The following is a 26,505-nucleotide window of genomic DNA, read 5'->3' as shown; positions in this document are numbered from 1 at the left end:
TACAAAGATTAAAAAAAAAAAAAAAAAAAGGCATCTTATAATAACCGATCAATTTCCAAAACAGTTCATGTCAGCGGGATTCACCCTTCAACCGACATGAACTTTAATATACAAAATAAAAGGTTAACCAATCAGAGGCTCGTAGAGTCCAAACATACCTTAGTGAATACTGTTTGTGCAATCAGAGTTAGAGCTGCACGATTCTGGCTAAAATGAGAATCACAATTTTTTTGCTTAGAAGATAGATCACGATTCTCTCACGATTCTCGCGGCGTAACATCATCTTTCACATTAAAACAAAAAAAATTGGGCTAACTTTACTGTTTCGTTTTCTTTTTTAAATTTTTTTATTCATTGAAGTGTATTTTTTCACAAAAAATTGCGTTTGAAAGACAGCTGGGCAAATACAGTGCGACATAAAATATTGCAGCAATTTAACATTTTATTCCCTAGGGTCTCTGCTAAAATATATATAATGTTTGGGGGTTCCAAGTAATTTTCTAGCAAAAAATATTGATTTTAACTTAAGAAACAAGTGTCAGAAAAAGATTTAGACTTTAAAGCGGGGGTCCACCCACACCGCAAAAAAAAAAAAAAAAATATTAAAAGCCAGCAGCTACAAATACTGCAGCTGCTGACTTTTAATACATGGCCACTTACCTGTCCCGGGGTCCAGCGATGTCGGCAGGGGACGCCGAGAACCCGCTCAGTTCTCGGCAGCTGCCGCCGCCATCCTAGGTGAGGGAATCGGGAAGTGAAGCATTGCAGCTTCACTTCCCGGTTCCCTACTGCGCATGCGCGAGTCGCGCTGCGTGTCCCAAGTGGTCCCCGCTCTCTCCTGGGAGCTGTGTGTTCCCAGGAGACGGCGCGGAGGGACAGGAAGAGGCATAGACTCCCATGGGAGTCTATACCGGAAGTGGGTGCAAATACCTGTCTTAGACAGGTATCTGCACCCCCCTCCCCCCTGAAAGGTGCCAAATGTGACACCGGAGGGGGGGGGAGGGTTCCGAAAAAGCGGAAGTTCCATTTTTGTGTGGAACTCCGCTTTAAGTGGTTAAACTTCCTGCATTTACACGTTTGTTTAAAAACTTGGCAGACTGCCTGGATTTTTTTCTTTACACACAGAAGTTCCCTTTGATCTAAGAAGGAAGAGTTATACAATGTTTCTTTTTAAAAACTTGGCAGACTGCCCGGATGTTTTCCTTCCACAGCTGAGTGAGCAGAAAAGTTGCTCTACTTGTTATATGAAAGAATCCGCAAACTCTGCAACAGACGTGCCCTTTTGCCGCAGTATATCTGCGTGAGGCAGTCGGGAAGCGGTTAAGGTAAAATCAATATTATTTGCTAGAAAATTAGTTGGAACCCCCAAACATTATATATATTTTAGCAGAGACCCTAGGGAATAAAATGTCAATTGCTGCAATATTTTATGTCGCACTGTACTTGCCCAGCGGTTTTTCAAACGCAATTTTTGGGGAAAAAATACACTTCAATGAATAAAAAAAAAAAAAAGAAACCGTAAAGTTAGCCCAATTTTTTTTTGTTTTAATGTGAAAGATGATGTTACGCCGCGAGAACCATGAGAGAATCGTGATCTATCTTCTAAGCAAAAAAAAATCGTGATTCTCATTTTGGCCAGAATCGGGCAGCTCTAGTTTACACCCGCCGGTCAATAGAGGTGAATAGAGAGTCTGATCGGGTCCACCTAAAAAACTGACAGGCAGACCTGATCGGATCCTTTGTGTAAAAGGGGCCTAACATTTTACATGTTTTATATACATTTTAAATGTGAGCTGGCGCAGCCTCTCAGACATTTGTAAAGTTGACAAACTCAGTTTTATTCTATGTTTATGATTACTGTGATGGTTCACACTTATACGAACAATATTGACAACTAAGTGCCGGTTCACACTGGGGTGACCCCGTCGGGCGACTTAGCCGACTGACAAGTCACGCTCCATGGGGTGCAATAGAACCGTTCCAACGGGTCACTCAGACTTAGAAAAAGGTTCCTGTACTACTTGTGCGAGGCGTCTTCAGAGTCGGACGACTTTGAAGCCTGCCCTAGTCTGAATCGGTACTTAAAGTAAAAAAAGAAAACTTTATTCAAGTGATGATGTATTAAAGGGGTTGTAAAGGCTCGTGTTTTTTCACCTTAATGCATCCTATAAAAATACTTTTTGCTCTAATAAATAGCCTCATTTTTTTTTTTTTTTTAAAAAGCAAATTTTTTTTCCTCAGTTTAGGCCGATATGTATTCTTCTACGTATTTTTGGTAATAAAAATCGCAATAAGCGTATATTGATTGGTTTGCGCAAAAGTTATAGCGTCTACAAAATAGGGGATAGATTTATGGCATTTTTATTATTATTTTTTTTTTTTTTTTTTACTAGTAATAACGGCGATCTGCGATTTTTATCAAGACTGCGACATTATGGCGGACACATCGGACACTTCTGACACATTTTTTGGTCGATTGACAATTATACAGCGATCAGTGCTATAAAAACGCACTGATTACTGTATAAATGTCACTGGCAGGGAAGGGGTTAATGCTAGGGGGCGATCAAGGGGTTAAGCGTGTTCCCTAGGTGTTTGTTCTAACTGTGGGGGATGGGACTGACTATAGGAGATGAGAGATCGTGGTTCCCAACTCGTAGGAACTCACGATCTCTCTCTCCTCTCCTCACAGAACTGGGATGTGTGTTTACACACACACACATCCCTGTTCTGTCTCTCGTTCCCACAGTCGCTCGTGGCCGGCGGTCATCGCGACCACCGGTCACGAGCATCGGCACCCCCGCTGCTATCCTGCTTAAGGGGACCGACGTACAGCTACGATAGTATAATCCGCAGTATAATGACGGCGGCTGGTCGGCAAGTGGTTAAAAAGTATGGCCAAAGCTTTTTTGGCAGTGCTTTCCCCTATAGATCACAAGAGTGCAATTCCTTCTGCACTCCTGTGATCTGTTTTCAGCCAACAGCCAGCTAAAGCCGTTCCAGGCTTTGAAAAGATCCTGGCTATATGGTCGGGATCCACCCAGTTGCCCGAACCGGCAGCTGGCGCAGCCTCTCAGTGAGCCGCTGAGAACCTGTACAAGCCCCTCCCCTCCACAGCCAGGCACTCCAGTGAGCGCTGGAAGGGCAGAACAGAGAGCCGGCGACTGACAGTCACCAGCTCTCTGCAGCCTGAAGACTGGGAACTGAGTGATCAGCTGTCTTTGATCGCTCAGTTCTCAGTCTTAGAACCGGCAGGGGACAGAAGCAGCATCCACTTAGGGGAGTATCTGCAGGTGGTGGATCAGGCACTGCCTGTGGTCCCACCAGAACCACAGTATCCTCTTTTTTTTTTTTTTTTTTTTACTTAAACCCACACTTCTCTTTTAAGTTTCTATGAGATTTTTGTGATTGGGATTAGATCTACTTTAACCTTGAATGTGATGAGCAGTTCACAGTTCCCGGCCTCTCTGGGCATTAATAATTCATAGGAGAAGCTCCTGGAAGAAGCAATCTATAACCATTAGATGCATTCCCTTGTAATAATTTGGTTTGTTCTTGATTCTAAAATGGATCTATCCCTGTCTTGCCTGATGCAGGATACATTACTGTAAGATCTGACAGTCAGCCAGACATGTCTGCATGCTTTGCTGTGGTCATAGGATTGCTAATTACACTTGTGTCCACTAGGGCATGCCTTGCAGTGCTTGCTTGCTTACTGTTCGGTTATGTTTGCCATTTCTCGGCACAGGTGAATTAGGCAGTCACCTAGAGGACTATAAATTGGACTTGGTGTCATAGTGGATGGACAGAGTAAAGAAATATCAATGTTTAAAAAAAAAAAAAAATCAAAAAAATCTAATTTTTTGTATTTAAATCGATTTGTTTGATTTTTATCAAATTTATTTTACTAAAATGCTTTTGGAGTAAAAATCTATACTTAGTTTTCTATTTTAAGATACATTAATTATTTAATTTATTCAGCATGAAATGGAGTTTAGTTATGTAGCATGAGGCTGTATATTCTGCAATAGTTTACATTTTTGGTAAAATTATTCAATGAATCCAAGCTGAGATAACTTGCACTGCATTGATTCATTCACACAATTTCACAGTAACCATGTGATAAAACAAAGTTCAAGAATATTCCTTTATCCCATCTATGTACACTACAAACTGTATGATTGAATCGCTTCTGATATCGCTGTTTTACTAACCTGACAGCTTATTACTCTAAATAGGAAACCTTCATTTTGTTTGCAAAGATTCTAACTACCAGCAAGAATAAGTCCTTACATTTAAAGAGCACCTGTCATTTTAGATCCATCATGGCAGCGCCTGTTAGCGGACATCCACTCACCTGCTGCCGCCACGTCCCTCACCTTGTTGTGTCTCTGCCACATCACCAGCCGTCCCATTAAAGTGAATGGGACTGTCGGTGAGTCAACAGCGGGTCAGGAGGAGGAGCCAACGGCGGGTCAGAGGAGGAGCCGCCGCGGGACAGAGATGACAGTTGCTCTTTAAAAATTAGGATTTAAATAGAGTTGATTTAGATCAAGCCTTTTTTTACTAGTGATTTAAATTGTGGCTGTCAAACTGTTGGGTGTCCCTCCTGGTGTAATTAGTGCACTGAGGAGGGACAGAGCCAACATCCAGCTCATCTGCCTGCAGCCTGTCAGAGTCTAGAGGCTGAACTCTATTCCGAATGGTACCTGCAATTAGGGCCCCTCCTACTTTCAGGGATCAAATGCCTGGGGCACAGAGGACCTGCTTTCAATGCGTTCGTCCCGGAATGCATAGGATGTGGGTACAGCGTTCAGCCCTGTTCAGCTACAGCCTGCCACGGACTTCAGGCAGTGGGGCTGAAAGCTGCACTTGTTCCTCCCGAGTGCACTAATATGCCAGGAGGGACACCCAGCAATTAGATGGCACCACATAGCTCCAAACTGTCCCTGATTTCGAGGGACTGTCCCTGATTTGGAGCAATGTCCCTCTGTCCCTCTTTCCTCCTCATTTGTCCCTCATTTTGGTCTGATCTATATAGTTTTATATAAAATGCACTTTTTATCTTTCAGAAAGTGTTTCCCCGTGCTAAACCTTTCATCTCATTTCTAAAGGTCCGCCTTCTTCAACCTTTTAAACACAGAGGAACTCTTGAAATAACTTTCCGGTCTCGGGAAACCCCTGCTAAAAATGACTGTACAGTATCTACAACTCGTGATACATTAGTGTGATGGTCAGTGGGAGGAATGCTCCATACACTTGTGGTCATTGGGAAGAATTCCCCCCTTACAGATAACTGAAAAGATCAATGGTGTCAGTGGGATTTTATCTGAGTGGCAGAAATTGTTCATTGCTCACGGAACCCCTAGCAACCCCCGGAGGAACCCTAGGGTTCTATGAAACCCTGCTTTAGGTTCTTTTATATCCACTTCCAGTCCGGATGTTTCCGTGTAACAATCAGTATTCTTTTGCTAGAAAATTACTTGGAGAGCCGTTCAAAGCTGATCCGGGCCGGTGGGACGGGAGAGCCCGAGAAAGTTGTGGAAGGCTGCAGGAGGGGGGGGGTGGGAGGGGCTTCCCCGCCTGCTGCTTATAAAAGCAATTCAGCAGCTAGTTAGCTGCTAGGATTGCTTTTGCAAGAGAGCTGTCCAGCTCTGAAAAAAAACGGTATCTGGAGAGAGAGCTGACCGCCAGCTCTGAAAAAAAACGGTATCCTCCCAGTATAACCACCCGAAGTCCAGCGACGTTTTGGTACATCGCTGGTCCGGAAGTGAATATTGTTGCCCTGCCCCACTTCACACACATTCCTATTGGCCTACCTGGAAGTGTCAGAGCTTTACCGGTTCAGAACAGCCAGCGTTTGCCCATAGTAGATGTAAATATTAGGTGAGGCAGATATATACAGAATGGATGCAGCCGCTGTTTGAATATTTTAACAGTTGGCAAGGCTGACTGTAAAAAATACAGTAGCTGCAGCGGAAAATTTGTCAATCTGCGCTGTGTAGCGTGGATGGAGGAATCTGTCTATGTGTGTGGCCAGGAAAATTGAGGGTAATTACTGCGCTAAACCAAAAAATATGTGAAAAAAAACTGATAACACAAAGTCCAAACAGAACAGAGAAATACAGTGTAGCGCTAAAGTCAATAGAAAACTGAATAATATATATATGCTTAACATATAACCAATGTGATAAATCAACAAAAAATCAAATATCCACTGTAGTGATCTAGTAAAAAAAATATGAAATTCAAAAAAAAAGAGTGTCCATCAAATACGTGACCCTGCACTCCTGCCTGCAGGGGGCGCACTGCTTCTGCTGTGATTGACAGCAGAAGCCGATCTGCGGTTGCCGGACACTCGATGTCCTTCGGCACCCACTGAACATTGGCAATACACAGAGAATTGACATACAGTATGCTTATGTAAACAAGGCATATCTCAGTTCTGACAGGGGGGAAGGGATCGATCCTGTGTTCTTGCAAAGCAGGGACTAGAATCCATCTCTTCTCCTAGTGAAAGCAGCACACTGTGTACACAAAAACACTGGTTAGGCACACATTTAACCCTTGGATCGCCCTAGATGTTTAACCCCTTCTCAGCCAGTGTCATTAGTATAGTGACAGTGCATATTTTTAGCACTGATCATCACTTTTATTAGTGTCATTGATTCCCACAAAGTGTCAGTTAGTGTTTGTTTGCCGCAAAATCGCAGTCCCGCTATAAGTTGCTGATCGCCACCATTACTAGTATACAAAAAAATTATTAAATAAAAATTCCATAAATTTGTCCCATAGTTTGTAGATGCTATAACGTTCGTGTAAAACAATCAATATACAGTAAAACCTTGGATTGCGAGCATAATTTGTTCCAGAAACATGCTTGTAATCCAAAGCACTTGTATATCAAAGCGCATTTCCCCATAAGAAATAATGGAAACTCAGATGATTCGTTCCACAAACATTTATTCATAGGTCCTTCAGTTTATAGTCCATATAAAAAGATTACAGCAATGTGATAGGTTGTGTAACCATAAAATGTCCATCCACAAATGGAAGCCTCCACAAGGGGATTCGAAGCAAAATCCAGCAGGAGCTCCAGAGTATAAAAGAGAAGAGAGGTGCCTCTAAGTGTAGTAATATGGTTACATTTAATGAAGGTACATTTAACAACTCATATGGATGATTAAAAGAGGCACATCTAATTATGCAGGCATCCGGGGTAAAGCCGTCCACATAGACCATCCTCCGCACCGCCGGCTCTCACCGCTGTCAGTCTGCAATCGTCACCGGGAAGACTACCCTGCAGTAGAGCCTCTCTTCTCTGTTATACATAGTTGTGACTAGGGATGGGCAAACGATTCGGCCCGAGCATAAGTTGGGGCCGAACTTTGGTTGTTCGGATGTTCTGTGAACACCGAACAATATGCGGTGTTCGGGGCAAATTCGATAGTCACCAGATCACCGTTAAAGTTTATGGGACACGAACAGGAAGAATCAGAAGTGCTAATTTTAAAGGCTTATATGCAAGTTATTGTCATAAAAAGTGTTTGGGGACCTGGGTCCTGCCCCAGGGGACATGTATCAATGAAATTTTTTTTTTTTTTAAAAGTCAGTTTTTTCGGGAGCAGTGATTTTTTTTTTTTATTTTTTTATTTTAATGCTTAAAGTGAAACAATAAAGATGAAATTTTCCTTTTAAATATTGTGCCTGGGGGGTGTCTAAATTTCCATATCAGACCCGAAGGACCTGGTATAGATTTTAGGGGGACCCCCACGCAATTTTTTTTTTTTTTTTTATTTTGGTTCGGGTTTCCCCTTAATATTCATACCAGACCCAAAGGGCCTGGTAATGGCCTGGGGGGGGGGAATCTCATGCTCTTTTTTTCAATAATTTTTATACATCTTGCCGAGACCCGACAATTCATTACAGCCGCGATCAGTTTTAAATGAAAATTTTTCCTTTAGAAATGTCATTTTGCTGTGGTACTGTTGTAAACACGGGAAAAATGTGCCACTTTACAGGCATACTATAGACACCCCCAGGCACGATATTTAAAGGAATATTTCATTTTTATTGTTTCACTTTAAGCATTAAAAAAATCACTGCTCCCGAAAAAACGTCCGTTTAAAAAAAATTTTTTTTGCATTAATCCATGTCCCCTGGGGCAGGACCCGGGTCCTCAAACACTTTTTATGACAATAACTTGCATATAAGCCTTTAAAATTAGCACTTTTGATTTTTCATGTTCGTGTCCCATAGACTTTAACGGTGTTCGCGTGTTCTGCCGAATTTTTTGCCTGTTTGGTATGTTCTGGTGCGAACCGAACCGGAGGGTGTTCGGCCCATCCCTAGTTGTGACATGACTCTACTTGTATATCAAGTCAAAATGTATTAAAAAATTTTATTTGTCCTGCAAAACTCTCTCAAACCAAGGTTTTACTGTATGCTAGAGCTGCAAAATTAATCGTTAAAAAATCGTGATCTCGATTCACCTCCCCTGACAATCTCTCCTGCAGAGGTTGCCGATTCTTTCATATAAACAAGTGGAGAGACTTATCTGCTCACTCAGCTGTCAAAAGAAAGCATCCACCAAGTCTTTTAACTTGAAACATTGTAACTAAGCTTCCTTCTTAGATCAAAGGGATAGAACTTCTGTGTAAATAAAAAATAATCTGCAGTTTGCAAAGTTTTCAACAACCTGTAAATGCTTCAGGAAGTTTAACCACTTAAAATCTAAATCTTTTTCTGACATTTGTTTCTTAAGTTAAAAGCAATATTTTTTGCTACAAAATTACTTGGAACCCCCAAACATTTTATATATATTTTAGGAGAGACCCTAGGGAATAAAATGGTTATTGCTGCAATATTTTATGTCACACTGTATTTGCCCAGCGGGCTTTCAAATGCAATTTTTTGGGAAAAAATACACTTCAATTAATTAAAAAAAAAAAACAAAACAGTAAAGTTAGCCCAATTTTTTTTTGTTTGTTTTAATGTGAAAGATGCTGTTACGCCGCGAGAATCGTGAGAGACTCGCGATCTATCTTCTAAGCAAAAAAATTGTGATTCTCGTTTTAGCCAGAATCGTGCAGCTCTACTGTATGCTTATTGGGATTTATTTATCAAAAATATGTAGCTGAATACTTATTGGCCAAAATTTATGAAGAATTTTTTTTTTTTATGTTTCATAGCAGAAAGTAAAACATTTTGTTTGTTTTTTTCCAAATTGTTGCTCCTTTTTTTTTTTATAGTGCACAAAGAAAAAAAAAAAAAAGCAGAGGTGATCAAATACCACAAAAAGAAAGCTCTATTTGTGGGAAAAAATGACATAAATGTAATTTGGGTACAACGTTGCAAAAACACGCAATTGTCAGTTAAAGATAACGCAGTGCCGTATGGCAAAAAATGGCCTGGTCAGGAAGGGGGGGGGGTAATACTTCTGGGGAGGTCCAGTGGTTAAGGCTTTAAGGTCCATTTGGCCAAAGCCTATTTTTGTATTGGTTTGACGTAACGAGGGCTTGGAGATGGTCAACTTGTCCATTGCAATGTGGCATTGGTCTTGGAAAGCAGGTGAAATTGTGTTTTTTTTTTCTCAGATCTGACCTTTGATGTGCACAGAGTGAAGCGTTGCTGTGTCCTATGGCCGATTTTGCAGATTTTATTTTTGAAATTTCTGTTCTGTGGGCTACAAGCAGAGTTCTCAGTTTCCACTCACAGTGAAGGGGGTTTCCATTTTATTGCTGAAAGTACAAACACTTTTTTTTGTCATTCCTATTTCTGAAAACAATGGTAAATGGCATTGCTGTATCTTGGTGAATTGAGCTTTTTGTCATCTGTAAATGAACACTTGTACATACAGAACTTCTCATATTTAACAAAACTTATTTTTAACAAGTCTGTCAGTCCATGCTAAAGAAAACGTGCAATGAGGAAGTATGTTTGTTCTGGGTCAATGACTCAGGAAGAATTGAGTATAATGTACAGTGCCTTGAAAAAGTATTCATAACCCTTGACATTTTCCACATTTTGTCATGTTGCAACCAAAAACGTAAATGTATTTTATTGGGATTTTATTTTATTTATAGACCAACACAAAGTGGCACATAACTGTGAAGTGGAAGGAAAATGATAAATGGTTTTCAAAATGTTTTTACAAATAAATATGTGAAAAGTGTGGCGTGCATTTGTATTCAGCCCCCTTTACTCTGATACCCCTAACTAAAATCTAGTGGAACCAATGGCCTTCAGAAGTCACCTAATTAGTAAATAGAGTCCACCTGTGTGTAATTTAATCTCAGTATAAATACAGCTGTTCTGTGAAGCCCTCAGAGGTTTGTTAGAGGACCTTAGTGAACAAACTGCATCATGAAGGCCAAGGAACACACCAGACAGGTCAGGGATAAAGCTGTGGAGATGTTTAAAGCTGGGTTAGGTTATAAAAAAAAATCCCAAGTTTAAAACATCTCACGGAGCTCTGTTCAATCCATCATCCGCAAATGGAAAGTGTATGGCACAACTGCAAACCTACCAAAAAAATGGCCGTCCACCTAAACTGACAGGCCGGGCAAGGAGAACATTCATCAGAGAAGCAGCCAAGAGGTCCATGGTAAGTCTGGAGGAGCTGCAGAGATCCACAGCTCAGGTGGGAGAAAAACTATTAGTTGTGCTCTCCACAAATCTGGCCTTTATGGAAGAGTGTCATGAAGAAAGTCATTGTTGAAAGAAACACAAGTGGTGAGAGATTGGCGCAAAGTGGAGGCCAAAGTGTCACAGGCATGCTGTAAAAACCAATAACTAATAAAATAAAAACAAAGGAATGTCCATAAAGTCCATAGGATCTGTGGACTAGACACTCTGTGGCAGCTCTATGAGCAAGCAAGAAGCAACTTAAAGTAAGCTGGGAAGAAAACACATGCGCCAATCTGAGTGTAGCGTTTGTAATTTTAATAAATTTATTCATCCAGAAATTTACTCACAAAGGTGAAGTACAAAAAGGCATGTAGCATTACAGGATATTCCCATCCGTGGAGTGGCGTATGCAGAGAGTCCTGTGCGGCTATAGCCTCTGGGGGGCGGAGCCGGTGGATTCCGGCGCTTTCTGGGGCTGTGGAACGCACGGATGAGAGATCCTGATGTCACTTCCAGGATGTGGGGGGTTGTGAGTAAATTTCTGCATGAATTGCTTTATTAAATTACAAAATGATACACTCAGATTGGCTCATGTGTTTTCTTCCCATTGTTGAAAGAAAGCCATAAGAAGTCCTGTTTGCAGTTTGCGAGAAGCCATGTGGAGGACACAGCAAACATGTGGAAGAAGGTGCTCTGGTCAGATGAGACCAAAATTGAACTTTTTGGCCTAAAAGCAAAAGGCTATGTGTGGTGGAAAACTAACACTGCACATCACCCTGAACACATCATCCCCACCGTGAAACATGGTGGTGGCAGCATCATGTTGTGGGGATACTTCTCTTCAGCAGGGACAGGGAAGCTGGTCAGAGTTGATGGGAAGATGGATGGAGCCAAATACAGGGCAATCTTAGAAGAAAACCTGTTAGAGTCTGCAAAAGACTTGAGACTGGGGCGGAGGTTCACCTTCCAGCAGGACAACGACCCTAAACATACAGCCAGAGCTACAACGGAATGGTTTAGATCAAAGCATATTCATGTGTTAGAATGGCCCAGTCAAAGTCCAGACCTAAATCCAATTGAGAATCTGTGGCGAGACTTGAAAATTGCTGTTCAGGCACGCTCCATCCAGTCTAACAGAGCTCGACAGACTCAGGGTGGCTGAATACAAATACAAATGCTTTCAGATATTTATTTTTGTAAAAAAATGTTGAAAACCATTTATCATTTTCCTTCCACTTCAAATTATGTGCCACTTTGTGTTGGTCTATCATATAAAATCCCAATAAAATACATTTACGTTTTTGGTTGCAACATGAGAAAATGTGGAAAATGTCAAGGGGTATGAATACTTTTTCTTGTACAAAGGGGTTTTTTTAGTAATCATTTCAACAGAACAGCTCATCACATCTATGGTCACATAGGAGGTAAACATAAAATACCGCGAGCAGAAGTAAGACAAATAAAAAGGAGTGCATTGATATGTTCAGGTCCATAAGGTAGAACGATTGGGGGATAAGTATCCCCTCCTAGAGCTACAGTATCCTGGAAGGCCCTGCTTAGAGTGTAGATAGAAAACGCCCTCATGATTTTTTGCATGCAGCGTATTATCAAACCACCTATTCTAAAGAGATAATATTGAGGGTATACAATATAACAATGCTGAAAATTAACCATGTGAGCATGTCAGCCAGGCTCAAACCTGGTGGCCTGATGAGATAGAAGGATATGTAAAAAGAATAAGTGGGAAAAAAAAAGGAGAAAGAAAAGGAAGGAGAGGGGTGACAGACCAGGAGAACGATTGAGGGAGTAAGAAGGAAAGAGGGATCTGCGGGGTGGAGGGCACACAGATATTAGATCAATAGGAGCATAGAATCAAATCTAGTAGATCGTATGTAGGTGACCCAAGGCTACCAGATCCTAAGGAATTTATCATGAGTGTCTGAAAGTATGTCCTTCCGTTTTTAGTTTACCATAATGTCGTTCATACTATGTTTAACAGCCTCAAAGCTAAGTATGGGTGTCTTCCAGGCTCTTGCTATAGTCAGTTTAGTTGCAGTAGACAGATGCGGCGTTCCAGACGAAGTAGTCCTATAATTGGTTTACATAGGAGAGCCTCATGAGGGTCCCTCTTCAGATTGGTATGAAATAAGGTGCGGACAAGGGCATAGACTCTGACCCATAATCTGCATGCTCTTGGACATGTCCACCAGATGTGTGACATGGTACCCTCTTGAGAGCATCCCCTGAAGCAAAGAGGAGAATAAGTTGGAATGAAACGAGCCAGTCTAGCCGGGGTATAGTACCATGTGTATAGTATTTTATATGCATTCTCCAAAATGAGAACGTTTTTGGAGCATTTGGACAAAGCGATAGCCATGACCCGCCAGTCCTCCGGATCCAGCTGCCTCCCCAGTTCTGTCTCCCACTGGAGGTGGTAAGGTTTGATCAGTGTTTTTTTTAGAGCAGATGATTGCTGCGTAGGCTAAAGAAATTAAGCCTGAAGATTGAGGCCGAGATCTACAAAGGCTTTCAAAAGGGGTCAAGATGTATGGAGTAGGTCGGGACTTGATGAGCTGTTGTAGAAAGTGGCAAAGCTGTAGGTAGCTATAATGTTCACAGAGTGGAATATCATGTAAGGAGCATAGCGCATCTAATGCAATTATCCTAGTGGGGTGAATAAAGAATGGATATAAAAAAAAAAACTTTATTAGTCCACCAAGAGAACTGTTGTGGGTTATCATGGCCTGGTGGAAACAAAGGGCAATGGAGCAGGTGAAGTAAGGGAAGATCAGGAGAAATCAGGCCCGCCAAGTATTTAATCGAGTCCCACAAGCGGAGGGAATGTGCCAGGCAAGGCCCAAGCATGTCAGTACGGTGTTCGTGAGGGAACCAGGGCAGGGAGGCAACCGGAATCGGGTAAGAGTCAACTAAATCCATTGTGGCCCATAACGGCATTTGATGTTGCTCATGGAGGTGAGATAATGGGGCTATGTTCGCTGCTGTATAGTAGGCTTGGGGATTGGGAACCGAGAGGCCACCATTGATCTTACGGGTGTATAGAACCTGTTTGTTGATTCTGGGTCTGGTGGAACCCCAGACAAATTTCAGGATTTTACGTTGATGAATGCCGGGGGTGCCTAGGCACACCCTAATCACCCCATGCGCATTAGCATTATGGCTCTGTGTGCCGGAAAGAAGATAAAAAAGATCTCCCTCTTACTGGCTCTGCCATAAGAGAAGTGTTTACGCACTTCTCTTTCACTGTGACGGCAGGGCGATCAATGTGATATATATGTAGGCACACACACACGTGTGTTTGAGCTTTAGGGTGCACACCCTAATGCAATAGGCTGCGCACACCTATGAGTAGGGCACTAAGTACAAAACAAAATAAGCACAGCCTATGGGCGGTCCCTGCTGGTGGTCAATCTTGCTGTCATCTGTACTTTGTCAATCATCAGCAACCAAGGCATCTCCCATGGTCCACATGTAATCACGTTTTGGGACAGGGAATGCTTTAGCACACTACGTGATCACAGTTTCCTGTCAGGATTGCTTGGGTGGGCTCTAAATAGGATCTAAATGTGCTAGAGCTCATCCCCACTGGGGCCAAACCGCCTATGTGCTCCAGGCAGCTTAGCCAAGTTGATAGGACCAAAGACTCCCAGATGGGACATTAGTTCCTGCTTCCTGGGATTTTTGCTCCCTTTCACTGTGCGATCTTTAATCAACCTGCTGGCTGGGTGAAAGGCTTAAAAGAGAAGTTCTGAAATAGAAAAAAAAAAAATCATACTCTTCTAGATGGCTGCAGCACCAACCCCAGCTGCAGCTGTCCCCTGCTGCCTCAACACTGAGAACTGAGCAAATAAAGGCCGCTGATCACTCAGTTCTCAGTATTCAGTGACCCGAGAGCTGGTGATTGTCAGTCTCCGGCTCTCTACTGTGCCCCTCCAGCGCTCACTGGAGCGCGGGGCTGGGGAGGGGGTGGGAACAGATTTGCTAAGGCTCTCTGCAACACACTGAGAGGGTGAGCCAGCTGCCATTCCAGGCATCTGGGTGGAGCATGACTGTAAAGTTGGGATCTTTCCAGAGTCTGACGCCAGCTGACAGTGAACTTTAGCCTGCTGTCGGCTGATAAACGGTCACAGGAGTGCAGAACGAAGTACACTACTGTGATACATAGAAGTACAGCCAAAATAGCTTTGGCCTTCTCCTTTAATAATATAGACCCTTGCAGACCAACCACTGAGTGCATAAGTCCTCTCCCTTTCGTTGAAGGACAGTGGAGATCTTGAAATATTGACCATTGGGACATCCAAAAACAAGGGGTAGAAAACATATAACCTGAGATGACACAAAAAAGTGGCTCACCCTTGGACACACAGACTGCCATCTGCAAAACTAGCTGGTTGATTGGTTTCCCATGCAAAAGTTCACTTAAATGCCACAAGCCCTCTTCATAAAAAGAAGAATATTTGTTATAGTGTTTACATACACGAAGAACAGTCTTCTGTCACAGCTTTTCTTTTTTCATCTTTGTTTTACGGACCTATAATCCAGATGCCTTGCCTGGATAAATGATTGTCATTGGCGTTCTTTATGCTCCGTAAAATGTGTAATTCGTAATAAAACCAAGCTGTTATTGCTGTAATAAAATAATTATAGTGTCCGCTGGACTAAGGTGAAGGGTTGTATTTCGTCCTCCTCCCAGGAAGTCCTTAACCACTTAAGGATCGGAAGGATTTGCCCACTTAATGACCAGGCCATTTTTTTGCGATACAGCACTGCGTCACTTTAACTGACAATTGCGCAGTCGTGCGTCAGTGTACCAAAACAAAATATATGTCTTTTTTTTCCCACAAATGGAGCTTTCTTTTGGTGGTATTTGATCACCTCTGCGTTTTTTATTTTTTGCCCTATAAACAAAAAAAGACTGACACTTTTGAAAAAAAAAAACAATATTAACTTTTTGCTATAATACATTTCCAAAAAAAAAAAACTTAAAAAAACGAATTTCTTTTTCAGTTTAGGCCGACATGTATTCTTCCACATATTTTTGGTAAAAAAAAATTGCAATTAAGCGTATATTGATTGCTTTGTGCAAAAGTTATCGCGTCTACAAATCATCTCATGCATGTCCGGCCACAGCTCTGTCTCGCACAGCCATGTTCTCTCTGACGTCATCGAGAGGCCCTGACTCTTCCGGGTTCAGCGGGCGGACCTCTCAATGACACATTGATAGGCCTGCCCCCTCATCCTGTTCTTTAATGAAAGGCTATGCCTCCTGGGATATGTGACGTACATATCCCGGGAGGCACAGCGGGCAAAGTGCGTGTCATTCGCTTAAGGCAAGTGGCATGTATGGGGAGGCGGGGCAGACTTTCAATAAAAAAAAAAAAAAAAAGACGTAAAGAAAAGAAAAAAAAATCTTATTTCTGCAGAGAAAGGGAGAAGGAGTGGACAGGTGGGTTCGTCCTCGGGAGGGTGAAGGGGTCTGACCCCAAAGCACCTTGTCCCCATGTTGATGGGGACAAAGGTCTCATCCCCACAACCCTTGCCCTGTGGTTGTGGGGGTATGCGGGCGGGGGGCTTATCGGAATCTGGAAGCCCCCTTTAACCCCCAGATCCCTGCCTCCCCCCCTGTGTGAATTGGTAACGGGGTATATTGTTCCCCTACCATTTCACAAAAAAGTGTCAAAATGGTAAAAAAGACAAGAGACAGCTTGGGACAAGTCCTTTATTAAAAAATAAAAATGTCCGACGATGTAAGTTCATGCCGCCCGACGGACCAAAAAAAAAAAAAAAAAAGGCGCAACTGATCCACCTCCATGGGAGGCTCCCACCGACTGATGCCATGGTGAAGCCCCCATGTCGGCAGAGGGGGGCGGGGTCAGTTGGTTACGGCCCTGGGTGGCCCCGCCCTCGGTTATATAAGAACTGTCACAGAGAAGACGCATCAGTCGGCGGGAGCCTCCCATGGAGGTGGATCAGTTGCGGCTTTTTTTTTTTTTGTTGTTGTTTTTCGGTCCGCCAGGCGGCGTGAACTTACATCGTGGGTAAAAAAGGGACTTGTCCCTTTTTTACCATTTTGACACTTTTTTTGTGAAATGGTAGGGGTACAATGTACACCGTTACCAATTCACACAGGGGGGAGGCCAGGATCTAGGGGTCCCCTTGTTAAAGGGGGTTTCCAGATTCCAGATAAGCCCCCCCCGCGCACATACCCCCACAACCACTGGACAAGGGTTGTGAAGATGAGGCCCTTGTCCCCATCAACATGGGGACAAGGTGCTTTGGGGTCAGACCCCAAAGCGCCCTCCCCATGTTGAGGGCATGTGGCCTGGTACGGTCCAGGAGGGGGGGGCGCTCTCTCGTCTCCCCTCTTTTCCTGCGGCCTGCCAGGTTGCGTGCTCAGATAAGGGTCTGGTATGGATTTTGGAGGGGACCCCTACGCCATATTTTTTTAAAATTTGGTGCAGGGTTCCCCTTAATTTCCATATCAGACCTGAAGGGCCTGGTATAAATTTTGGGGGGACCCCCACGCAATTTTTTTTTTTTTTTTAAATGTTGGTTCGGGGTTCCCCTTAATGTGCATACCAGACCCAAATGGCCTGGTAATGGACTGGGGGGGGGGGGGGGGGGGGCCCATGCTCTTTTTTTTCAATGAGTTTTATCTATATTGCCAATTCATTACAGCCGCGATCAGTTTTACATGTTTCACTTTAAAGCATTACAAAAATCACTGCTCCCGAAAAAATGGTTGTTTTTAAAAAAAAATTTTTTTTTGCATTGATACATGCCCCCTGGGGCAGGACCCGGGTCCCCAAACACTTTTTATGACAATAACTTGCATATAAGCCTTTAATATGAGCACTTTTGATTTTTCATGTTAGTGTCCCATAGACTTTAACGGTGTTTTCCGGCGGCTTTTGAATTTGCCGCGAACACCGCATAATGTTTGCTGTTCAGCGAACACTTACGTTCGACTCGAACATCGGGCTCATCCCTAGTGGAGGTAAGTATGATATGTTTGTTATTTAAAAAAAATAAAACACAAAGGTTTACATTCACTTTAAATCCAGGCTGACCCTGGCCCCACAGAAAGGAGGTCAAAGTGGTATTAATGAGGTGAAACACTCTTTTGAGTATCCATACTTTAAAGTGGTAATAAACCCCAAACCAAAAAATGTAATATATTACAGCTCACCAATCATAAGATGTGGTGGCTGCATTCTTTTTCTTTTTTTTTAGGCTTTTTCCCCTGTTTTCGCCATTAACACACCTCATGTATTAAAGCGCCCCCACTCTAGATGAAGGAGCACAGGGGGCAGCTTTGGACAGCAGCATTTTCAGTCTGAGGGGAAGGGAGTGTTAGATGGACTAGCAGATTTAAATACACTAACAAATAGAAGCCACTTTTATAAGCAGTTGCAGCAAATAGGTTTTTTTTTTTTCCTTTTTTTTTTTTTTTTTTTTAGAGTGGTGGCTACACGCCATAATCTGATATCCATTATATTAACCAAGAGCAAACCGAGCATCAGTACTTCATGTGCAACATATACTGTAAATTTGACAGGAAGATTTTTATTATAGATATTTTGCAGAGTACATAGTCAGACATTGTGGTACATAGTCCATATCAGTATAAAAGAAAGGGAATTGTGTACACAAATGGGTAATTGCAGGTGAGTGATAACATTTGAGACAGGAGGAAGGGGGGGGAGAGGGGGAGGAGGGGAAGAGGCAAGCAGGTAGAATAAGGGAAGGTAGTGCAGCAAACTAAGAAGGCAAGATATATATATTTACATGTGTTTATTCACACATGTTCTAATTACTTTTTGGAAACCTAGAGATACCACAAAAAAAAAGCACATTATAACACTCTGGTGCTTGCATCCTGATAGACAAAAATTATACAGAGCAAGGAGAATTCTAGGGTTTCTGGGGAAAAGTCTCCCTTTACTTGGGTGGGGGGCTTTTCTTTGTTCCAAGTCAAGTATAAAATGCCCCTGTAGTTGAGGTTTTACTTACCCATGACAGGAGCAGCTCTGCTCACACGGCTTGCTGACTCATGATGGAGACGCCAAATGCTGAGGCTCAAGGAGTACTGTAGGGAAGATAACAATCAGCCCAGTGGTACTAAGCATGATAGCCTGCGGGGGGAACATTAAAGTTGCCATTGAGTGGATATAAATCTGCTGCCAATGGCAAACTCCTGGGTACCCCTGTTTGAGCTCTTGGGTTCTGTGGAACCCCATCAGCGATAGGTGAACCCCTGGGGACCTCTGTTGAAAACCTAGGGTTCTGCAGAACCCCATAAGCTAGTGGTGAACCCCTGGAGACCTCTGTTGGAACCCTAGGATTCTGCAGAACCCCTGGGGACCTCTGTTGGAACTCTAGGGTTCTGCAGAACCCCATCAGCTAGTGGTGAACCCCTGGAGACCTCTGTTGTAACCCTAGGATTCTTTGAAACCCCAGCAGCCTGCAGTGAACCCCTGGGGACCTCTGTTGGAGCCCTAGGGTTCTATGGAACCCTGGCAGCCAGTGGTGAACCCCTGGAGACCTCTCTTGGAACCCTAGGATTCTTCGAAACCCCAGCAGCCTGCAGTGAACCCCTGGGGACCTCTGTTGCAGCCCTATGGTTCTATGGAACCCTGCAGCCAGTGGTGGCCCTCTGTTGGAACTCTGGGGTTCTGTAGAACCCCATCAGCTTAGGGGTGAGCCCCTGGGGACCTCTGTTGGAGCCCTAGGGTTCTACGGAACCTGAACAGCCTGCAGCGGAACCCTAGGTTTTTTTGGAACCCCAACAGCCAGTGGTGAACCCTTGGGGACCTCTCCTTGGAGCTCTAGGGTTCTGCAGAACCCCATCAACTAGTGGTGAACCCCTGGGGACCTCTGTTTGAACCCAAGGGTTCTACGGAACCTTGGCTGCCAGCGGGGGAACCTCTAAGGACCTCTGTTGTAACCCTAGGGTTCTGCGCAACCCTGGTTGAGAAACCCTGCTTCAAAAAAATCTTCACATCAAAAGCTGCAGTATGTGTTGGCTTTTCTGGCATATAAGGAACTAGCCAAATGTATTGGCTGCAGGGACCCTGGAACAACACCTTCCTGGCACTGTCAGTAGTTCACAAGATAAAAAGGTTGTTCCCGATCTCTCGAAAACCACATTTCATCCTAGCACATAAAGATCTTCCTCAGCTATTTTTTTCTTATGTTTAAATTACTTTTTCTATTAGATGTAATCTTGTGTTTTTAGAATTAGTTGCACTGTAGCAAAAAAAGTGGTAAACTTCTTTAAAAAAAAGTGGTAAACCAATGCTTTTTTTTTTTCTCCCGTTGCAGATGGTGATTTCAGATAAGACAGCTCCTAGTTGATTTGGTTGCGACAGACTGGCTCCTCAAGATGTACTGGTGTGTTGGGGTTGAAGCATGTGCTGGAAGTCGAGGTGGAAGTATGGATTCCCACAATGGTAAGTGTTTGCTGATATCTGATTAATTTCTTTATCTCAATGCCAATGAAGGCTGCATTTTCTTCTTTCAAGGCTTTTTACAGATTATACCACGGGTTTCCTTCCTAGAAACTTGTATAGTACTGGTGTTCCATTCTTAAGAATCATGCTTTGGTTTTAAACATGGTGAAAATCCCATGGGGATTCTTGGGGGACCACCCCATTGATGAGAGTGAGAGGCGCAGATTCACACTCCATCTGCAATACCACTTGTAGCTGTAAACTGGAAACTTGATAGTCATTTAGACATTATCAGAGGAATTAAAAAAAGTCCTAGTAAAACGTTTCCAACTTAAAGGCCCTTTAAATTGACCTGCACCAGATTAAAAAATTCCCTGTTGCCTACTTCGGTAGCTTTACTGATATGCGTAGCAGATTCAAGTAGTTCTTGATAGTGCCGCTTTTACAAAGTGGAGCTATTACTGCACTATATTAAAAAATAATTACCTCCAGTTCATAGATCATGAAGACGGGAGGTAATTTAGACCAACTCTAAGTTAGCATGCAGAGACAGGCAGAGAGCCTGTCTCTGAATGTTGTGTAGCATAAGGCATGTTTGCAAGCGATATCTCCTCCTGTCCCCACCTGTCACTGGTTTCCAAGGATGCTGTCGACTTCACAGCCGACCGTCTCCTAGCAACCAGTCACACTGACAGTGGGCTCAGCCCAATGGGGAAGGCTGAGACACTATTTCCCCATCATGTGCACTCTCTCTTGTGATTGACAGTAGGCAGAAGGAGGGGGGGGGGGGGGTCCAAAGAAACTAGTATGCTGTCTATTGGCCATGGATCTGCCTGTTGTCAGTCACAAGTGGTGCATACCTGATGGGAAACTAGTGTCTGTGCATCACCATCAGGCTCCACCCACCCAGCTGCTGCACTTCCTATGTGACTGCTACAGTAGCATGAGGAAGCTCAGCTGCACTGAAGACATAGGGGTTGATTTACTGTACTATAGACAAATAGACTGTGCTCCAGAGCTTAGTAAATGAGGTAAAGCTTCACTTTGCAAAGAATACCCAATCACATCCAAGGAAAATAAATAAAAAAAACGCATTTTTGCTTGCACATGATTGGATAATGGAAGCCAGCAGCGCTTCTGCACATTTTAAAATGATCTGGAGCAACTACACTTTGCAAAGTACACAGTCTATTTGCCTTTAGTAAATCAACCCAAGAGTGTCCGTACGGGGGACATTGGGGGGGGAGATTTACTAAAACTGGAGCACTCAGAATCTGGTGCCAGCTGAGTATGGTAGCCAATCAGCTTCTAACTTCAGCTTGTTCAATTCAGCTTTGGAAATATAACCTGGAAGCTGATGGTTTCTATGCAGAGCTGCACCAGATTTTGCACTCTCCCGTTTTAGTAAATCTCCCCCCCTGGTGTATACCCCAGATTCATGTAGCTGTTTACAGCTACATGAATTTCTCGCCACACTGACATTTGCCGTGCAGAAGCACATTAAAATTGTAAAGAATGTCTTACACTCTTTTATGAATACCACTGAATGTGCCTGGACTTGTATTGTATAACTATTCATATTTAGCCTATTCGGAGGGGTGGTACAGTGACTCTGCAGATATTGTTGTAGAATAACTTAGACCAGTGATGGCAAACCTTGGTACCCCAGATGTTTTGGAACTACATTTCCCATGATGCCCATGAACTCTGCAGTGTAGTTGAGCATTATGGGAAATGTAGTTCTAAAACATCTGGGGTGCCAAGGTTCGCCACCACTGACTTAGTCCATTACATGACAGTACACAGCACTTTAACAACAAAAGGAAAGTGTGAGATTTTTAACATTTTTCATGGATATATTTATACCATTTGGACCATTTTTGCAAAGAAGCTGATTATTATGTTACATACCCCTCATTAATACCTGCCAAGCCCACTTATGTAATCCATCTAGACAACCAAAGCTCTAAACCTTCACATGTCCACACATTCCCGTTTATTAATTCTACAAGGTTGGAGGAGCTGAGGGTACAAGACCATAACCACCCGGCCTATAGCTTGATTGAAGCCGTGTTCAAAATTCCCCAACAGTATCACCAGCTCTGACTTATCAGGCGGAACACAAGATATTACAATCTGAACTCTATCCCCCCTCATCAAGCCTTGGATGGTGGTGCCTTAGACTTGATGGTTGAACTAGATGGACTAGTGCCTTTTTTTTTTTCAATGTCATGTAACTTCATGCACACGGCTATACAGGGGCCATACAATGTGCGTAATGATATTCCCGGGACCCGCTGCCATCACAGCAGCCTTCCATTAAGATGCATTAAAAGGGGTGGCTATACACTGTTGTGGGGCAGGGGGAAGGTTGCATAAACCCACATGTGCACTGATGTATGTTCCGAACACACATAGGGGTTGATTTACTAAAACCGGAGGGTGAAAATCTGGTGCAGCTCTGCATGATAAGTGTAGAAAATACTTCCGCGCTACCCCTAATATCAAGCAGCTAACACACCAAATTGGATAAATGGCAGAGGCAAAAATGAAAACAAAAAAGTGTAGCGCTATAACAAAATTGGCTGTAAAGCCCCATACACACTATCAGATTTTCTGATGATTTTTGTCTTCAGATTTACCAAAACCATGTAGTGCAAGGGCCTGCCTGATTGCATACAAATTGAAACTCCTAAGGTTTGACCTCCATAGTATATGGTTTTGGTAAATCTGAAGGAAAAAATCAGCAGAAAATCTGATAGTGTGTATGGGGGCTTAAGTCCAAATAACATCTAAAAATTGAAAACATTCAATAGCAAAATAAATAGTGATATAGAAACTGCCATTATGAATAAAACATATGTGTTTTAAAAAAGGGACACTATTGGGTCCCTTTTTTGCTTCTCCTTTTGCCTCTTCACATCTGTGAATGCCGGAGTACCACTACATATGAGAGGCCATTTTCCACGCGTCCCGATTTGGATGTGAGCGGGGGAGTCTTCAGTACAGAGAAATCCATATCTCCTGCATCTACTCATCATAATTTAAAGACTGTTTGACACGCAGAGCATATGTTCTGGCGTGTTCAAACATTCCGGTAAGCCTCCTCTTCTCGTGGTGGTGGTTCGATCACAGTCACAGATTCGTTTACACTTGGATTGACACGGTTTTCTTCACTGGAACTTTTGCCATAGATTTTTATAACTTTAAATATATAGACTGGCACCGCACATTTATTGAAATCCCAGTCGCATTGTTACTAGGGTTGCCACCTATATGGTCACTAAAAAGATTTTTTATAACACATGTTTTATTCATAATGTCAGTTTCTATATCACTATTTATTTTGCTATTGAATGTTTTCAATTTTTAAATGTTATTTGGACTTGCAGCCAGTTTTGTTATAGCGCTACACTTTTTTGTTTTCATTTCAGCTCTGCATGATAGCCAATCAGCTTCAGCTTGTTCAATTAAGCTTTAAAAAAATAAAATAAAATGGAAGCTGATTTGTTTCTATGCAGAACTGCACCAGACTTTGCACTCTCCAGTTTTAGTAGATCAACCCCATTTTCCTAGTCCAATCTGACTGCTATCCCCCTTAACCGCTTCCCGACCGCCTCACGCAGATATACTGCGGCAGAAGGGCACATACAGGCAGATTAACATACCTGTACGTTGCCCTTTAAGAGGCGGCTCGCAGGCGCGCGCGCGCCCGCCCGCCGGGAGCTCCGTGACCGCGGGTCCCGCGAACCCGATGTCCGCGGAGATACCCACGATCGTCTCACGGTGAGGAAGAACGGGGAGATGCTAATGTAAACAAGCATCTCCCCGTTCTGCCTAGAGACACTGTCACTGATCTCTGCTCCCTGTGATCGGGAGCTGCGATCAGTGTAGTGTAACACACAGCCCCTCCCCCCCCACAGTTAGAAACACTCCCTAGGACACACCTAACCCCTGCAGCGCCACCTAGTGGTTAACCCCTTCACTGCCAGTGACATTTTTACAGTAATCAATGCAATTTTTTAGCATTGATCGCTGTATTAATGCCAATGTACCCAAAAATGTGTCAAAATTGTCCGATGTGTCCGCCCATAATGTTGCAGTCATGATAAAAATCGCTGATCGCCGCCATTACTAGTAAAAAACAAATCAATAAAAAAGCCATAAAACTATCCCATATTTTGTAGACGCTATAACTTTTGCGCAAACCAATCAATAAACGCTTATTGTGATTTTTTTTTTTTTTTTTTACCAAAAATGTGTAGAAGAATACGTATCGGCCTAAACTGAGGAAAAAAATGTTTTTTAAAATATTTTTTGGGGATATTTATTATAGCAAAAAGTAAAAAATGTGTTTTTTTTTTCAAAATTGTCGCTATTTTTTTGTTTATAGCGCAAAAAATAAAAACCGCAGAGGTGATCAAATACCACCAAAAGAAAGCTCTATTTGTGGGAATAAAAGGACGTCAATTTTGTTTGGGTGCAACATCGCACGACCGCGCAATTGTCAGTTAAAGTGATGCAGTGTTGAATCGCAAAAAGTGCTCTGGTCAGGAAGGGGGTAAAATCTTCCGGGGCTGAAGCGGTTAACAAGTGTGAGATGATGGTGACTTACACAGGGCTATGCATGGACCATATGGTATGTAGAGCCTGCGTAATGACATTTCCTTGGTCCCGCTGAGGCCGTGCACAGCCGTCCATTAAGATCCATTAGATAAGGCTGCTATACACTGTTATGCGCCAGGGTTGTGTAAAGCATATGCACTGATGTATGCTCAGAACACAGACCATGTTCATTCTGACCATATGTCATTGTGAATGCAGTGCTTTATGTAACCTTGGAGTACAACCGCATACAGCTGCCTCTTCTAATGCATTTTAATGGGCGGCTGTATGTGGTGACAGTGGGTCCCGGGAATGTCATTACCCAGGCTCTACACGCTGTATGGTCCTTCTACAGCCTTATTGACCTCATATGGTCTCTCTAACTGGCCAACAATGTGGATCAGGTGTCTATGTGCATTTGTAGGTCCCTGAAGCAAAGTTTGAAATTCTGACTCTAGGCTTTCAACAAAATAATTTTATTATATTCATTGCGATGCTGAGAAATATCTGAAGACCTGCAATACTCTTTCTAATGTCAAGAACTGTCTGGAATCAAGTATTCGTCTCTTGTGTTCGGAATCCTTCTTCTTCTTTCTGTTTCCGAGGTGCCTGGTGTAATTGCGCAACATTTCGTCTTGCGGTCGTACTTTAAATTTTTGGGTTCCTACAATTTGTATGTAGACAAGCAGGAAAGGACCAAGGAAGAAACGCCCGTTCTGTTAGTCGATTGTACCCTGTGCTACCAATTTAGGATATTGTGACTGATTCTGAAACTTCTGGTACAGGAAGGATTAGAAGTTCAAATTTATAGAGAAGCAGCGTTTACATGGAGCACAATTCCTGGAAGATCTATTGAGTTGATTTTAGTGGCACAATATCAGGCTGGAAAGCCTCCTGAGATGTTTAATGTTACCAGTTGTGGCACTTCACTTATTTCGTTTATTTGATCCAGAGCTGCAGAATTCCATCCAGGGGGTACCAGGTAATGCAAGTGTGTACAAGCATACCCCACTTTTAAGTACACAATGGGTTTTTTTTTTACTAAAGCTGGAAAGTGCAAAATCAGGCTCACTTCTGCATAGAAACCAATGAGCTTCCGGGTTTTATTACCAAAGCTTAATTAAACAAGCTGGGGTTAGAAGCTCATTGGTTTCTATGCAGAAGTGAGCCTGATTTTGCACTTTCCAGCTTTAGTAAATAAACCCAGGGGCGGACTGACCATTGAGCCACTCGGGCACTGCCCGAGGACCCTGGACCACTAGGGGGCCCCATCAGGGTTGCCAGCCTCAGTAAAACCAGGGACAGTATGTATAAATCTGTGTTTTTTTTTTTACATCTGTCTCTGAAATGTCCCAACATCCTTTTGATCTAAAAATCCGGAGATTATAGCTGCCCCACCTCTCCAGTACCTTCTCAGCCAATAGAAACATGTCTGTGTATACTGTGTGTACATGTATGTGTATACTGTGTGACTGTATACTGTGTGGCCCCATAATCTCTGATTGCCTGGGGGCCCCATAATCTCCTATTGCCGGGGGGCCCCATGAGTTGTCAGTCCGCCCCTGAATAAACCCCATTGTGTACTTAAAAGTAGGGTATTCCTGTATAGATTTCAGCTTGGTGCGCCCCCCCCCCCCCCTCCCAATGAACAGCAGCCATTTTAAAGGCTAAAGGATCACTAAAGATGATTTTTTTTTTTTTAAATAACAAACATATCATACTTCCCTCCACTGTGCAGCTCGTTTTGCACAGAGTGGCCCCGAACCTGGTCTTCTGGGGTCCCTCGCCGGCTGTCTCGGCT

General features: G+C 43.0%; 1 protein-coding gene and 1 long non-coding RNA gene across 4 annotated transcripts in view; one reads left to right on the top strand and one right to left on the bottom strand.

The window, feature by feature from the left end:
• The window catches only part of LRRK1 (leucine rich repeat kinase 1), a 261,637-nt gene that overhangs the window by 42,687 nt on the left and 192,445 nt on the right, over window positions 1–26,505 (top strand). For all 3 annotated transcript variants that reach the window (XM_073618358.1, XM_073618359.1, XM_073618360.1), the window contains one exon: window positions 19,972–20,099. In XM_073618358.1, coding sequence (XP_073474459.1) covers window positions 20,033–20,099 — 67 coding nt within the window. In that variant the 5' untranslated portion in view covers window positions 19,972–20,032. The remainder of the gene's footprint in view (window positions 1–19,971; window positions 20,100–26,505) is intronic.
• LOC141131262 (uncharacterized) overlaps window positions 1–26,505 on the bottom strand; it is a 44,062-nt gene that overhangs the window by 748 nt on the left and 16,809 nt on the right. The gene's annotated exons all lie outside the window — the stretch shown is intronic.

Source organism: Aquarana catesbeiana, linkage group LG03 (assembly GCF_042186555.1).
Source record: "Aquarana catesbeiana isolate 2022-GZ linkage group LG03, ASM4218655v1, whole genome shotgun sequence".
Taxonomy (NCBI): Eukaryota; Metazoa; Chordata; class Amphibia; order Anura; family Ranidae; genus Aquarana; species Aquarana catesbeiana.
Note: the sequence above shows the minus strand (reverse complement) of the source record. Positions and strands in the feature narration are given on the sequence as shown.